This window comes from Pituophis catenifer, unplaced genomic scaffold, assembly GCF_029215685.1.
Source record: "Pituophis catenifer annectens isolate HBS135680 unplaced genomic scaffold, rPitCat1.0.hap2 SCAF_10, whole genome shotgun sequence".
NCBI lineage: Eukaryota > Metazoa > Chordata > Lepidosauria > Squamata > Colubridae > Pituophis > Pituophis catenifer.
Genome location: NW_027256890.1, coordinates 21,167,016 through 21,182,760, shown reverse-complemented (window position 1 = coordinate 21,182,760; position 15,745 = coordinate 21,167,016). Strand labels below are relative to the sequence as shown.

The window sequence follows — 15,745 nt, the reverse complement described above, 5'->3', positions numbered from 1 at the left end:
ACTGATCTGGACATGATTGTTATCTTATCTTTTCCCGTTTGTTTTTCTCTGCTGGAGGGGAGGACAAATACGGCAACGATAAAATGGGAATTACCAGTGAGAGAGGGAGAAGGCTGGTTGAAATCCTAAATGACATACAGACAGTCCTGGCAAGTTTTGATGGTCACCACACTATAAAAAAAAGATTTGGAGACTCTAGAAAGAGTGCAGAGAAGAGCAACCAGGATGATGAGGGGACTGGAGGCTCAAACATACGATGAACGGTTGCAGGAACTGGGACTGGCTGGTCTAGTGAAGAGAAGGACCAGGGGAGACATGGGAGCATCTTCCAACATTTGAGGGGCTGCCACAGAGAGGAGGAAGGGGGTCCAGCTATTTTCCAAAACATTTGAAGGCAGACAAGGAATAATGGATGGAAACTGATCAAGGAGAGATTCAACCTGGAAATAAGAAGACATTTCCTGACAGTGAGAACAATCAACCCATGGAACAGAAGTTGCCTTCAGAAGTTGTGGGAGCTTCATCCCTGGAAGCTTTCAAGAAGAGACAGGACTGCCATCTGTCAGAAATGGTGAAGGGTCTCCTGCTTGAACGGGGCAAGGGGGCTGGACTAGATGACCTCCAAGGTCCCTTCCAACTCTGTGATTCTGTGAAGCAATCAATTGAGCAAGACAGGATCACAAGATCCTCACATGTTCCACCTTAGTCTTTCCAAGGCTAGACTGTTTACGTCTCACCCCTCCCGAATCCCTGAACATTAATTTCTGCTTGTCATCATGTTGGAGTTAAGCCGGGGAGAAGGAAATTACACAATGCAAAGCTGTTTTTGTTAAATAATAATAATAATAATAATAAATGAACGATTCCTTGGCAGGGAGTGAAATCAAAAGGAGAGAAGGAAAAACATCCACAGAAACATAAACAGACAGGCTATTTGGAGGGACGAGACTCAACTCTCCAACTCCGAACACAGAAAACTCTTATGTTCAACCCCAGCAGATTTGTTTTTTTTTTTTCCTAGTAAGACATAACTCGGTGGAATCATCATTAAACCAACAGAAAAACTTGGAGGAAGATGGGCGGTTTAGAAATGTGAAATATAAATAAGGAGGATAATAAGGATAAGGTTTTTCAAAACCTTATCGTCTCAACAACCTCCTACACCAGTAAATCTAGGAGGGGACCTTCAGGGAAAAACAGATTAGAGCCATTTGACACCCCCCACCCCCCACAAGGCTACCTAAAAGCCTTTAAAACCCATTGTTATTTTAAAATCTGAGACCCTGAAAACATAAATGACTGTTTAAAGGAGCAATTTTGGGCTGATGCGCATCTGATGCTATGTTATTGTTGGTTCTTCTCTTTTCCTTCTTCTCTTCTCTTTCTCCCTTTCCCCTTGATCCCTCCCTTTTCTTCCTCCTTTCCTCTCCTCTCCTCTCTTCCCCTCCCCTCCGCTTCCCTTTCCGTGCTTTTTTCTTTTCCCTCCTTCCTCTTCTCTTCCCTTCCTTTCCTTTCCTTTCCTTTCCCCTTTCCATTCTTTTTCCTTTCGTTTCCTCTCCTCTCCTCTCCTTCCCTTCCCTTTCCCTTCTTTTTTCTTTTCCCTCCTTCCCCTTCACTTCCCTTCCTTTCCTTTCCCTTTCTTTTTCCATTCTTTTTCCTTTCCTTTCCTTTCCTCTCCTCTCCTTCCATTCCCTTTCCCTTTCCCTTCTTTTTTCTTTTCTATCCTTTCCTTTCCTCCCCTCCATCTTTCCCCTTCCTTTCCTCCCTTCTCTTCTCCCTCCCTTTCCTTAATTCATCTTTCCTTTCCTCCCCTCCATCTTTCCCCTTCATATCCTCCCCCTATCCTCCCTCCCTTTCCTTAATTCCTCTTTCATTCCTTTCCTTTCCTTTTCCCTTTCCCTTTCTTCTCTTCTTCTCTCCACTCCTCTCCTCTCTTTTTCCATTCTTTTTCCTTTCCTTCTTTCCTTTCCTTTCCTCTCCTCTCCTCCCTTCCCTTCCCCTCCCCTTCTCTTTCCTTTTTTCTTTTCTAACCTTCCCTTCCTTTTCTCTCTCCTCTCCTTTCTCTTCCCTTCCTTTCCTTCTTTCCTCCCTCCTTCCCGTCAGTTTCTACTACCTTTTACTACCACAGTCCAAATCCTTTATATATATTTATGTACGTATAACCCACACATATAATTGCCACACGTGTTAAAGAGAGAGGATTAACACAGCAGCTTGCTCCAGCTGACCACCGAGCTTTGAACGGCAACGAAAACTAAATGAACAAGGGCATGATTCAGTCCTCATAACCCCATCCCATCCGTGTGGCCCATCTCCTAACTGTTTACCAAAAAGGGAAAACCACAAAAATGCCAGCAATGCACCAGGCTGGCTGGGTCCTTCCTTCCAGCTCATCTAACCTAAGACGGAAGGCGAGGATCAAATGAATGAGAGAATGAATCAACAGGGATAAAATTAAATCCCAGAATGTCAACCGGCGGTTGCCAAAACTGGGGGATGGGATGGGAGCAAGGCCAGGTGAAGGGTGTATCAATCATCCTTTGTGCAGCTCGTCTGGGCTTCATTTGCAAGCGAGGGTTTTTATTATGTTCAGGGCAGCAAACGAGCTGAGGGTCAGCCTGGATGAGCAGCCAGATTTAAATTAAATGCCATAATCCTTTTCCGGTTGACGCATCTGCAGCCCAAAAACAGCGCAGAGAAACCACACAGGGAGGCCGTTTTCGGTCGTGTTTTCAGGGATGTTTTTCTACGCGACAACTCGGTTTTATTATCTTCAAACAACGAGTCTCGGAGCAGTTTGGGGTGATCCTTTGATTTTAGGGTCTTTTGACAGAGGGGGTCCTCGACTTACCACCGTTCAGTGAGGGAGTGTTTGAAGTTACAAGGACTGACGCTGAAAAAAAGTTATTTTTAGGGCCATTTTTCACACTTTTTTTTTTCTTTTCTTTTCCTCCTGCCTGTGAAAATGACCACACACACACACAAAGCACAATTTCACCAGGGAGCTGAGTTGGAGTGGAAAAAAACACTGGCAGAAATCCCCCTTATTTATCCGTTAATATGTCTCTCTTTCTCCATCTAAATATCTATCTATCTATCTATCTATCTATCTATCTATCTATCTATCTATCTATCATATCATCTATATCTATCGATCTACATTTATCTCTATGTCTATCTATCTCTATCTCTATCTCTCTATCTCTATCTATCTAATCTATGTCTGTCTGTCTATCTATATCTATCTATCTACATCTATCTCTATCTCTATATCTATCTACATCTATGTCTGTCGATCTATATCTATCTATCTATCTACATCTATCTCTATGTCTGTCTATATCTATCTGTCTATATCTATCTATCTATCCATCCATCCATCCATCCATCCATCTATAACCTGTCTGTATGTTCTGTATGTTCATTTCCCTGTCTCTCTCATTTTCTCTATCTTAGTCCATGTATTAATATTGTCTGTCTGTCTGTCTCTTTTTCTGTCTCTGTCTGTCTGTCTATCTATCTATCTATCTATCTATCTATCTATCTATCTATCTATCTATCTTCTATCTATTATGTATGTATATATGTATGTATGTATGTATGTATGTATGTATGTATCTATTTATCTATTGTCTATCATCTATCTATCTATTATCTATCATCTATCTATCTATCTATCTATCTATCTATCTATCTATCTATCTATCATCTCTCTTCCTTCTTTCCTGCTCTGTCTCTATCTGTCTGTCTATCTGTCTATCTATCTATCTATCTATCTATCTATCTATCTATCTATCTATCATCTATCTATCGTCTCTCTCGCTCTCTCCATCCAAGCTATCCCTTGTAATTTAAAAATTCAGCACAACATAAACTGGAAAAGGATGTTAAACACATTCCCACCCCTAAAGAATGGGAAATTAGGATGTTTGGCCTCTTGGTGTATTTATTCTCAGTGAACCTAAGGCCACCCTCCAGCTTTAAAAGTAATTATTTCGCGGGAGAATATTTTTTTTGTTTAACCTTTTCTGGTAAATATAGATTTAAGAACTGCCATCCGATTCCCTTTGCGAGGATTATCTTTCCAAAGTTATTTTGCACGGACCCCCCTTTTGGACATCCGTAGGAATCGATGTTTTTAAAGTTGACAAATAAAACACATGGAAAAATGAAAGGAAAGAGTGGGAAGGGGTGGGAAACGAAGCTGAGGGAAAAAAAAATCTGTTCCACATCTGGTTTAGAGGTTAGGGAGGCATTTAAGGCAGACTCAGGCCCCAAGGAATGTGTGGGTACAAATTGTCCCAACCCGGTTGAACGGTGGGCATCTCCAGCTGTTGCCGTTCCTTCTGCCATCTGGAAAATATTGCATTTTTTTCGGGAGGAGGCAAAAGAAGCTGGCCAAATTCAGCCGCAAATAAAAAAAATTCCGGTCTTGGAAAGTGGATAGGAAAGGATCAGGGGGAAAAAAAATTCTACCTTTTTTTTTCCTCCTCTTTTTTTTCTGAGGGAAGGAAAAGCAGACCAAGAGAGCAAGATTTAAAGCAACCCAATTTTATTCTCCCCGATTAAAAAAATATATATTTTATTTATTTATTTATTTATTATTTAGTTATTTATCTATTTATTTTTTTATTTATTTTATTTATTTATTTATTTATTTATTTATTTATTTATTTATTTATTTATTTATTTTGGCGCACTTCTATGGCGCCCCCACTCCCAAGGGACTCTGGGCGGCATACAACAGAGAATAAAATATACTCTTTTTCTCATTGTTCTTCTGAAGCAAAGATGGCAAACCTATGGCAAACGCGTGCCAGAGGTGGCGTGCTGAGCCCTCTCTGTTGGCATGCCCGCTGTCGCCAGCCGCTCTTCTGGTTTCTTGCCTAGCCGGTCTTTGCGGTTGCTGGAGAGCGCCAAAAAATGGCCTGGAAAAACGGCCGAAAAACAGCCTGAAAACAGCCCGAAAAATGGCCTGAAAACAGGCATGCGTGCGCCAGTTTGGCTGGTCTTTGTGGGTGCTGGAGTGCCAGAAAATAGCCAGAAAATGGCCCAGAAAACGGCCTGAAAATGGCCTGGAAAACGGCCTGGAAAATGGCCAAAAAAACCGGCCAAAAAACAGGCATGGGGCGTGCCAGCCAGCTAGTCTTCGCAGGTGCCAGAGTACCAGAAAATGGCCTGAAAATGGCCTGGAAAACGGCCAGGAAAGGGGCCTGGAAAATGGCCTGGAAAATGGCCAAAAAAAACGGCCAAGAAACAGGCATGGGCGTGCCATCCAGCTGGTCTTCACGGATGCCAGAGCGCCAGAAAAACGGCCTGAAAATGGCGGAAAACAGCCCAGAAAAACAGCCTGAAAACGGCCTGGAAAACGGTCCTGGAAAACAGCCTGAAAACGGCCCGGAAAATGGCCTGGAAATGGTCAAGAAAACAGCCAAGAAACAGGCATGTGCATGCCAGCCAGCTGGTCTTCGCGGGTGTCAGAGCGCCAGAAAATGGCCTGAAAATGGCTGGAAAATGGCCCAGAAAATAGCCTGAAAATGGCCCGGAAAATGGCCTGAAAAACGGCTAGAAAACGGCCAGGAAAGGGGCCTGGAAAATGGCCTGAAAATGGCCAAAAAAACGGCCAAGAAACAGGCATGGGCGTGCCAGCCAGCTGGTCTTCACGGATGCCAGAGCGCCAGAAAACAGCCTGAAAATGGCGGGAAAACAGCCCAGAAAACAGCCTGAAAATGGCCTGGAAAATGGTCTGGAAATGGCCTGGAAAACGGCCCGGAAAACAGCCTGAAAACGGCCCGGAAAATGGCCTGGAAATGGCCAAGAAAACAGCCAAGAAACAGGCATGTGCATGCCAGCCAGCTGGTCCTCGTGGGTGCCAGAGCGCCAGAAAACGGCCCAGAAAACGGTTCGAAAATGGCTCAGAAAACAGCCTGAAAATGGCCCGGAAAACGATCTGAAAAACGGCCCGGAAAACGGCCCAGAAAGAGGCTTGGAAATGGCCTGAAAACGGCCAAAAAACCAGCCAATGAAGGCATGCACATGCCAGCCAGCTGGTCTTCGCGGGTGCCAGAGCGCCAGAAAACGGCCCGGAAAACGGTTCGAAAATGGCTCGTAAAACGGCCCAGAAAAGGGTCTGAAAAACGGCCCCAAAACAGGCATGTGCGCACTCCGTTTCCGGCACTCCGTTGCACACGCATTCCGGTTTGGGCCCTCGGTGCCAAAAAGGTTTACCATCGCTGTTCTGAAGTTTTCGTAGGAGGAAAAATGCAAAAGAAGAAACCCAGAGATCAGATTTAAACCCAATTTTATTCTTCCCAGCGATAAAAAGTAAACATCCGTTGACAGAATGATTCTTAAATTCGTAAGTTAGGCTCAGATTGTTCCCTGTTAGGCCATACCGAGAGAAGAGCATTGTGTGAGCCCAACCCCATCCGCACACAAAAAGACACACACAGAATCACACACACACAAAAGTTCTTACAGCTAAATTATTAAGCCAGTCAAGGACAAGTCAAACCACAAACGTCTCCAGGACTGTCCATACTTAGAGAGGGATTTTTCAAACGGCATAGAAAGCTATGGCTTTGTCTCCTATTAGTAAAATAAGAATCTAGTCCTCATTGTGCAAAATAAATAGAGGTTTGTTAAATAAGCAGGAAAGGAGTGGCTGAAATGTACACCCGAAGTCCCAGACTGGACAGCGGTAATTCTCCAGATGTTCAAACTGGAGTTTTTCTCCTACTTGCGAGACCACAAAGATAGAATTCGGTAGTTTCTAAATGCCAAATTGGTAGAAAATAAAAAAAAACTTTCCTTGGTGAGGAAGTTGGTTAGGGGTGGAAAATGTGCAACCGTCTGGATACTGAATTCCAGAAGGATTTTGGAGTGGGAGGCGCACCTAAATTAAAATAAATTAAATTAAATTATAATTTCCCGGCTGGTGTGATTGGCACAAATAAATTAAATTTTAATTTCCCAGCTGGTGTGATTGGCAGGATGTGGGGAGCTGCAGCTTGCAGGAGTAAGTAGCGTTTCCCCCAAATGAGATCACAACTCTTGAAATGGTTTTAAGTCTTAGAGTAGTTTCCTTCTTTTGAGTTAATAAACAGATCACAATGTTGGGTGCAAAAGGGTTAATTTTGGATTTTGAGAGATTTGTCTGCATCAGAGCTAAACTTTGCGGGAAGTAAATAACCTGGAATCTGTGACTCCAGGCAGGGGAAGGCATTCTCCGTAGGACGACTGAATCATTGAATCTAACAGTTGGAAAGGACCGTGAGGTCATCTAGTCTAACCCCCCAAGGATGAGCTATTGTAGATCTGAAGATGCCAGCCAGCTACAAAAGCAGGTGTCAGAAACCAGAATTTTTTTCTTCAAAGTACCTTCAGTCATTGCAACAGACAGGATGTAGTACCCCGCACTCCGAAAGAGGCCCTCCCCCCCCCTCGATCCCTTCCCTCATTCCATTGTCTTTACTTGTGATCTTCCCATCTGGTGCTGTCATCGACTCACACAGTGGCGAAGGGATGCCAGGGTGGGGATAGCTGTACCGTGGCATGATTAAAAGAGAGAGAGAGAGAGAGATAGTAGAGCGAGCTAATAAATACATAAATAAACATAATTCACAACTTCTGGATTGGAAAATTATCTCTGCATTCCGAGAACTAGCAGCCATCAGGAGAAGGAAGGAAGGAAGGAAGGAAGGAAGGAAGGAAGGAAGGAAGGAAGGAAGGAAGGAGAGAAGGAAGGAGGGAGGAAGGGAGGGAGGGAGGGAGGAAGGAAGGAAGGATGGATGGATGGATGGATGGAAGGAAGAAAGGAAAGAAGGAGAAGGAGGGAGGAAGGCAGGGGGGAGAAAGGGACGAAGGAAGGAAGGAAGGAAGGAAGAGGAGGAGGAGAAAGAGGGAGGGAGGGAGGGAGGGAATGAGGGAGGAAGGAAGGATGGATGGAAAGAAGGAAGGAAGGAAGGAAGGAAGGAAGGAGGAGAAGGAGGGAGGGTGGCAGGGGGGAGGGCGGAAGGAAGGAAGGAGGGAAGCAGGGAGGCAGGGAGGAGAAAGGGACGAAGAAAGGAAGGAAGAGGAGGAGAAGGAGGGAGGGAGGGAGGGAGGAAGGAAGGAAGGAAGGAAGAGGGAGAAAGAGAACACAAGTACTCCTCAACTTACGATGACAATTGGGACCAGAATTTTCATTGCTAAACTAGGCAGCTATAAGACAGCCCAATACTACAAGGTTTTTTTTTTGCCACGGTTGCTAAGTGAATCACATGGTCATTAAGCGAATCCAGCTTCCCCCATTGATTTTGCTTGTCGGAAGCCGGCTGACGAGGTCACAAATGGGGATCGCCTGACCCTGGGACACCGCAGCTGTCATAAATATATGCTGGCTGCCAAGCGCTCGAATTTTGTTTATGTGACCGTGGGAATACTGTATTGGTTGTTCGGTGTGAGGATTGGTCGTTAGTCGCTTTTTCTCAGCGCCGTTTTAACTTTGAATGGTCGCTCAACACATGGTCATAAGTCGAGGACTACCTGCAGTCCGTAAAGAGAATCAATTCACTTTGAAAACCATTGTCCAGCAGAAAAGGGAGGCTTTGGTCCGACTGTCCGTCATCGGAGCCCCTCTGTCTTCCATCACTTGCGCAGCCTCTCCATGATCGTGCCTCAGTGTCCCCGCCGTAAAAAGAAACTCGGTGATCGTCCAAAACGGGACACTAATAGAAACTGGCACTAGGAAGCAATCATCACAGTTGTTCTTCCGTCCGGAATGAGCTGTTGGTGGCTCCGGCGTGTCCCAAACTCATCTCCCCGTCCAGGATATTATCCAAGGATCCATGCTGGATGGGTTTGGCTTTCCGTATGTAGAAACGCCACAAGAGGACAGAAACAACCCCCAGGATTACCACAGAGGCCAAACCCACTGCTATATAGACATAGGTCATCTGGTGAGCCGGGGTTCGAACACGCCGGCACGGTCCGTGTTCTCGAACGCCATCATCCGTTGGGCTGAACCCAGCTCGGTTGGCCGCCACGACGCAGAGGAGATATTCGGTGCCGGGTATGAGGTCGGACAGCACTGTGACGCGGACGGTGTTGTTTAGCGGCGGCCCCGAAATGAAATCCTCGCCGGGGGATCTGGTACATGAGGTGGTACTTTTGAACCGTGGACGAAGGGGCGCACCAGTGCAAGTTCGCTCGGGTCTCGCTGACATGAACCGCTCGTAAACGGGGAGCGTCCGGGAGGACGTCCGGACCGGTGACTCCGGGACACAAACATTTGCTTAACCGGCTCAATTCTGCGCAAGGCACTTGGAGATGTTTGCAGCGGTCGTAGGCGCAAAAGGGGGTCAGCGACCCCGGGGAGACGGAACGGGGGGACTCGGTGGTCTGAAAGTTGTCGTAATAATCTTCGTAGTAGTCGTCGTAGTCATCGGACGCCGCGGGAGATGCTTTCTCCGGTCCGGAGAGCGGGGTGTGGCTGACCGACGGATGAGGGGTGTTTGGGCCTTGGAGGGGTTTGGGTAGCGGGTGGCCCATGCTGGTTGTGGACCCCTGAGGGCACAGCGTCAGGAGGCCACAAGCCATGATGGGTAAGAGCGTCCAAGCTTGCATGGTTCCTGAGGAGAAGACGAGAGGGAGACACTCGTGAGGAAAAAGACACAGGTGGGCCTTAGAACGATTCGTTTAGCGATGTTACAACAGCCTTGATTAAAGTGACTTGCAACCAGTGTTTGTGGTGAGGACCCTAGTAGCCTTGATAGTACAAGGGTTTAGTGCACCCTGTTATTAACACAGCTGCCTGCAATTTCTGCTGGTTCGAATCTCTCCAAGGCTCAAGGTTGACTCAGCCTTCCATCCTTTCTAAGGTAGGTAAATTGAGGACCCAGTTTGTGGGGGCAATAAGCTGACTTTGTATAAAATATACAAAAGAATGAAGGCTATTGCTTAAAGCATTGTAAGCCGCCCTGAGTCTCCGGAGAAGGGCGGCATATAAATCAAAGCAAAAAAAAAAAAAAAAGTAGCATCTGCACAGTCGCATGAACAAAAATCAGACAACTTGGCAACCAGATGCATTTACAACAATTTGCAGCATCCTGGGGTCGTGTGACGGCCATTTGCGGCCTTCCCGGACCAGCAGCGTCAAAGGGGAGAAGTTAGATTCACTGAACGACCACACAAGAACTGCAGTGATTTGCTTAACAACCAAGTTCAGAGCGCACCAAGGACAATTCCTCCTCCTCCTCTTCCTCCTCCCCCCCCATACATACCCCCTCTCCCTTCTAGTCCTAATGACGTTAACTAGTTGGGTCATGAAACGTCTGGAAGAAAACTATCAAGCTCAGAGAACACCAAGGACTCCACAGTCGTCTTCTTCCTCCTCCTCCTTTCTACAAACCTCCCTCCCTCCTAGCACTGATGATGTTACCTGGATAGGTCCTGAAACGCCTGCAAAAAAAATAATAAAATCAGGCGTGACTCACTTAAACAATCTCCTTGCCTAGCAATGGAGATTCTGCCCCCCGTGTCTCAGTCGTAAGTCAAGGACCACCTGTAACGAAAAATGCTTTTTTTTCCCCACTGTTCCAGGTTCACCCCTTGGATAACTCTTCCAGGCTGCCCAATTCATCAGGAAAAGCAAGCAAATGAACCGACAGAGAGGGAGGAGAGAGAGAGTGGCTCACCTGGCTTGTTCAGCACGATCCGGCTCAGCGAAGGATAATTCGGGATCCAAGCACGATGGAAGGAATCAAAATATTCAGGAATCCAGGATGAAGTTGTCCAGCATTAGGGGTCTCCCAGATAAAAACAGAGAGAGAGAAAAATTGTTTGTTTTTTTTCTTAAACTGGATTCAGCATCACCTCTCCGGCAGCCAAAATGAAGAATTTTTTTTTTTTGTTCTCGCTTTGCAAGGCACGGCGGAGTGGAATTCTCTCTGTTGGGACTCGCTCACCAAAGAAAACTTTATATCTTACTCATCCGATGACTTAATCTGCCCCTCCTCGCCTCCCCTTTTTTTTTTTTTTTTACAACCGGGTCCAGCCAGTGGGAAGCAGGGAAAGGAGAGCCAAGGGGGTGGGTTTTTCTGGTTTTCATTTAAGGAGAAGGGAAAAAAAATTTTTTTTTGGCCTTGCCTCCAGCCCCCATTGCAGGTGTTCGTGCAAAAAAAAAAAAAGAGAGAGAGAGAGAGAGAGCAAAGCATGCCTTATAAGGATTGTTTGCACACTCCTCGCGTCCGTGAATCCGTTCAGCGAAAATAAAATAAAATAAAACCTCTGCCTCCAGCAGTTGGGAATGCTCCAACACAGGAAGTTTTTAAGAAGAGATTGGCTCACCTTTTGGCTGGAATGGCATAGGGTTTCCTACCTGAGCAGGGATTGGACTAGAAGACTTCCAAGGCCTCTTCCAGCTCTGTTATCCTGTTATTCTGCCTTCTTTCTTTCCTTCCTTCCTTCCTTCCTTCCTTCCTTCCTTCCTTCCTTCCTTCCTTCCTTCCTTCCTTCTTTTCCTCCTTCCTTCTGGTTGGACTAGAAGATCTTCAGGCTCTGTTTTCCTTCCTTCCTTCCTTCCTTCCTTCCTTCCTTCCTTCCTTCCTTCCTTCCTTCCTTCCCTTCCTTCCTTCCTTCCTTCCTTCCTTCTTTTCCTCCTTCCTTCTGGTTGGACTAGAAGATCTTCAGGCTCTGTTTTCCTTCCTTCCTTCCTTCCTTCCTTCCTTCCTTCCTTCCTTCCTTCCTTCCTTCTTCCTTTCCTTCCTTCCTTCCTTCCTTCTTTCCCTCCTTCCTTCCGGTTGCACAAGAAGACCTTCAGGCTCTGTTATCCTTCCTTCCTTCCTTCCTTCCTTCCTTCCTTCCTTCCTTCCTTCCTTCCTTCTGGTTGGACTAGAAGATCTCCAGGCTCTGTTATCCTTCCTTCCCTCCCTCCCTCCTTCCTTCCTTCCTTCCTTCTTCCTTTCCTTCCTTTCCTTCCTTCTTTCCCTCCTTCCTTCCGGTTGCACAAGAAGACCTTCAGGCTCTGTTATCCTTCCTTCCTTCCTTCCTTCCTTCCTTCCTTCCTTCCTTCCTTCCTTCCTTCCTTCCTTCCTTCCTTCCTTCTGGTTGGACTAGAAGATCTCCAGGCTCTGTTATCCTTCCTTCCTTCCTTCCTTCCTTCCTTCCTTCCTTCCTTCCTTCCTTCCTTCCTTCCTTCCTTCCTTCCTTTCCTTCCAGTTAGACTAGAAGACCTCCAGGCTCCCCTCTCCTCCCTTCTCCAGCCTGCTTTAAGATGGGTGGACTTCAACTCCCAGAATTCCCCAGCCATCTTGCTTTAAGATGGGTGGACTTCGATTCCCAGAATTCCCCAGCCATCTTGCTTTAAGATGGGTGGACTTCAACTCCCAGAATTCCCCAGCCAGCCTGCTTTAAGATGGATGGATTGCCCCTGGACAGGACATAACTCATTTAAGAACTGTCTTGTTAAGCAACCGAAATTCAAGCCCCAATTCTGGCCATAAGTTCAATGTATTTCTTGGATAAGTTCAATGTATTTTTTACAAGAAAGTGGCATGTTAAACAGTCAATCCATTTCTTTTCCTACTGAAACAGTACTTTAATTTTTATTTGATTATTCTTGCTTTGACCTGTTCCTGAAAGCTGGAAGTAAGGAAACGTATCCCTGCTTCTTCCTTAGGAAATCCTCAAAACTGAGTATTTGCAATGAAAAAACAACAACAAAAACAGCGTCTTATTCAATGTTTGCCGTCTTCCAAATTCTCATTTAATCTATTTTGTTTCCCTGGCCTGTTAGCAACCTGGTTGCTAAAATAAACAGATCTAAATTCTTCAGACGAGCCTCTTAAAAATATTTTCTTGCATTTATTAAATGCTTCCTTCATCCACTCTATAAAAAAAAAAAAAAAATTCCATGAAAACTGCAGGTGCAAAAGGCTGACACAAAAGACAAATTCATCCAGGGAGCCAGAGTTTTCAAAACAAGCTCCCAAAATAATTTTTTTGTGTGTGTGTTTTCTTTCAAAATACCAAAAATATCTCCAGAGTTGTCATCTGGCAGCTGAGCCCTGTCTTGTTTTCTGGCAGTGGTGTCTCGAGTTAGCAAAAAAATATCTTGGATTTAATTCACGCTCGTCCAAAGGAATTTTTTTTCCACCACCCCTTTTTCCTGGAAATATTTTTTGCTCGGGAACATCTTGTGCTGAGTCAGAATATCGTGTTAGTGACTCAGCATAAATTGGCTTTTAAGGAAAATCTCATTTCCTTTCGCCTGAAAATGATGATGATTGAATTATTATTTGGGCCTCTTGGACGATCCTTAAAATCTTTGAACATGAATTATGATGTATATCTGTGCTATAATGTTTACTACTATGGCTCAAAGTCTCAAGGATTATGTATTATAAATGTTCCTTAAACATTTATTTTATTAAAGCAAGCAGAAATCGGCTGGGTTTTCATTACAAGAATATACAGATAATCCTTGATTTACGACTACAGGTGAGCCGCAAATGTCTGTTGCTAAGCGAAACATTTTACGATCTTCCTTGCCACAGTTGTTCAGTGAATCATGATTAAGGTAGAAACACCGCTGTTAAGGTAGAAACACCGTTGTTAAGTGAAGATGGCTTCCAAGTGTTGACTTGGCTCATCAGAAGGTCACAAAAGGATGATCATCCGGGACATGTGCAACCCGTCGTAAATATGAGTCAGTGGCCAAGCGTCTTGAATTTTGATCCCATGATGACGGAGATGCTGTAATGGTCATTAAGTGTGAAAACCGTCGTAAATATGAGTCAGTGGCCAAGCGTCTTGAATTTGATCCCACGATGACGGGGATGCCGTAATGGTCATTAAGTGTGAAAAACAGTCCCTTTTTTCAGCGCCGTCGTAACTCTGAATGGTCACTAAATGAGCAGTTGTACGTCGAAGACTACCTCAGTTAGAGAAAGGCAGTCCTTGATTTATGACCGTAATCGGGATCCGAATATCTCATTTCTAAGTAAGGCAAGGCGGTTTTTAAGCTAAGTCTGGCTTTACAACCTTTCCCCCCCTCCCGTGGTCGTTAAGCAAATCACTGCCGTTCCTAAGTGAACCAGGCGGTCGTTAAGCGAATCCGGCCTTTGCTTGTTGGACACCGGCCGGGAAGGTCGAAAATCACAATCACGGGACACAGACACCCTCCAAGACCCAGCAATCGTTGTAAATGCCGTTTGCCAAATTTTGATCCCGGGATCGTGGTAATACTGTGACGGTCATAAGTCTGAGGACCGGTTGCCAGTCAGTTTTTTTTTTTCCCCCGTTCTGTTGTAAGGTTGAACAGTTTCGTTGTAAGTTGAGGATAAACCTGTAGAGATTTATCGTGCAGAAATATTTTAAAAAATGACCAGCTGCGAACGTCTGGCGGAGCCTTACGGAATCGTGACACAACGGCGGTTTAAAATTGACTAACGCATTTCAATCGGTGTGGCTGGCAAAGAGGTGTGATTACACACATCCCAGATGGGTGGGGATCCCTGGGGGTCAGAGCCAGCCCAAAGTTGGCTAATATAGAGTTTATTTGCGGTTTGTGGAATGCAGACGGTTCTCCTTCCCAGAAATAAAAAGGGTGGAAACAGGGCAGAGACGCGTCACAATTTCACTCCAAGTGAAATTGGAAAAAAAATAAATAAAAATAGCTGGCTGGACAGGATCTCGTGTCCTCACAACTATTCATGAGGAAAAAAAGAGAAAATTTAGATCAAGCACAAAATTCCAGGACTGGAATTAATAAAATTTGCCATTAGAGTTATGCAGAATTTTTTTTAAAAAATGTTATTTTATTCTGGTTGAATCCTGACTGGAATTTCCCCAAACCGCATCCTGGGGCTCAATTCAGATTTCAGAATGAACTTTTCCTTGTTTTAATTTATTATTATTATTTAATATTTATTTAAATATTTAATTATTATTATTATTATTTAAAAATCCCTTTCTCCAGTCAGGATTCTGGTTGAATTCTGACTGGAATTTCCCCAAACCGCATCCTGGGACTCAATTCAGATTTCAAAACGAACTTTTCCTTGTTTTAATTTATTATTATTATTTAATATTTATTTAAATATTTAATTATTATTATTATTTAAAAATCCCTTTCTCCAGTCAGGATTCTGGTTGAATCCTGACTGGAATTTCCCCAAACCGCATCCTGGGGCTCAATTCAGATGTCAAAACGAACATTTCCTTGCTTTAATTTATTATTATTATTATTTAATATTTATTTAAATATTTAATTATTATTATTTAAAAATCCCTTTCTCCAGTCAGGATTCTGGTTGAATCCTGACTGGAATTTCCCCAAACCGCATCCTGGGACTCAATTCAGATGTCAAAACGAACGTTTCCTTGATTTAATAATTTATTATTATTATTGTTGTTGTTGTTGTTGTTGTTATTATTATTATTATTATTATTATTATTATTATTATTATTATTATTTAATATCATTATCATTATTTAAAAATCCCTTTCTCCCAAGCCGACCTCTCGGCATCGAGGACTAGAAACTTGTCTTTTCATCCAAATGTTTTAAAACATCTGGCTTTAAAGGAGGGCCCAGCGGGACAGCTGAGGTGTTTTTTTTTTCCCCCTCTGCTGGAAAAGCAGAAGCGGTGTGGGGCAGTTTCTGTTTGCTTTCTGCAAACACAACGTTTTGTGGCCTTTTTGTTTGCAAAATTAGTCAGCAAGCAATCGCATTCCAGAGATGATGGGGGGGGGAAAAATGTGT

The 15,745-nt window shown here is 44.3% G+C and overlaps 1 protein-coding gene across 1 annotated transcript; it reads right to left on the bottom strand.

Moving 5' to 3' along the window:
- Window positions 1-8,738: 8,738 nt before the first annotated feature.
- LRRN4CL (LRRN4 C-terminal like) lies at window positions 8,739-10,755 on the bottom strand. The gene is given in 3 exon segments (XM_070951331.1): window positions 8,739-9,125; window positions 9,127-9,611; window positions 10,677-10,755. Coding segments are annotated over 2 exon segments (867 nt in total). The 5' UTR covers window positions 9,607-9,611; window positions 10,677-10,755.
- Between the last annotated feature and the right edge of the window lie 4,990 nt (window positions 10,756-15,745).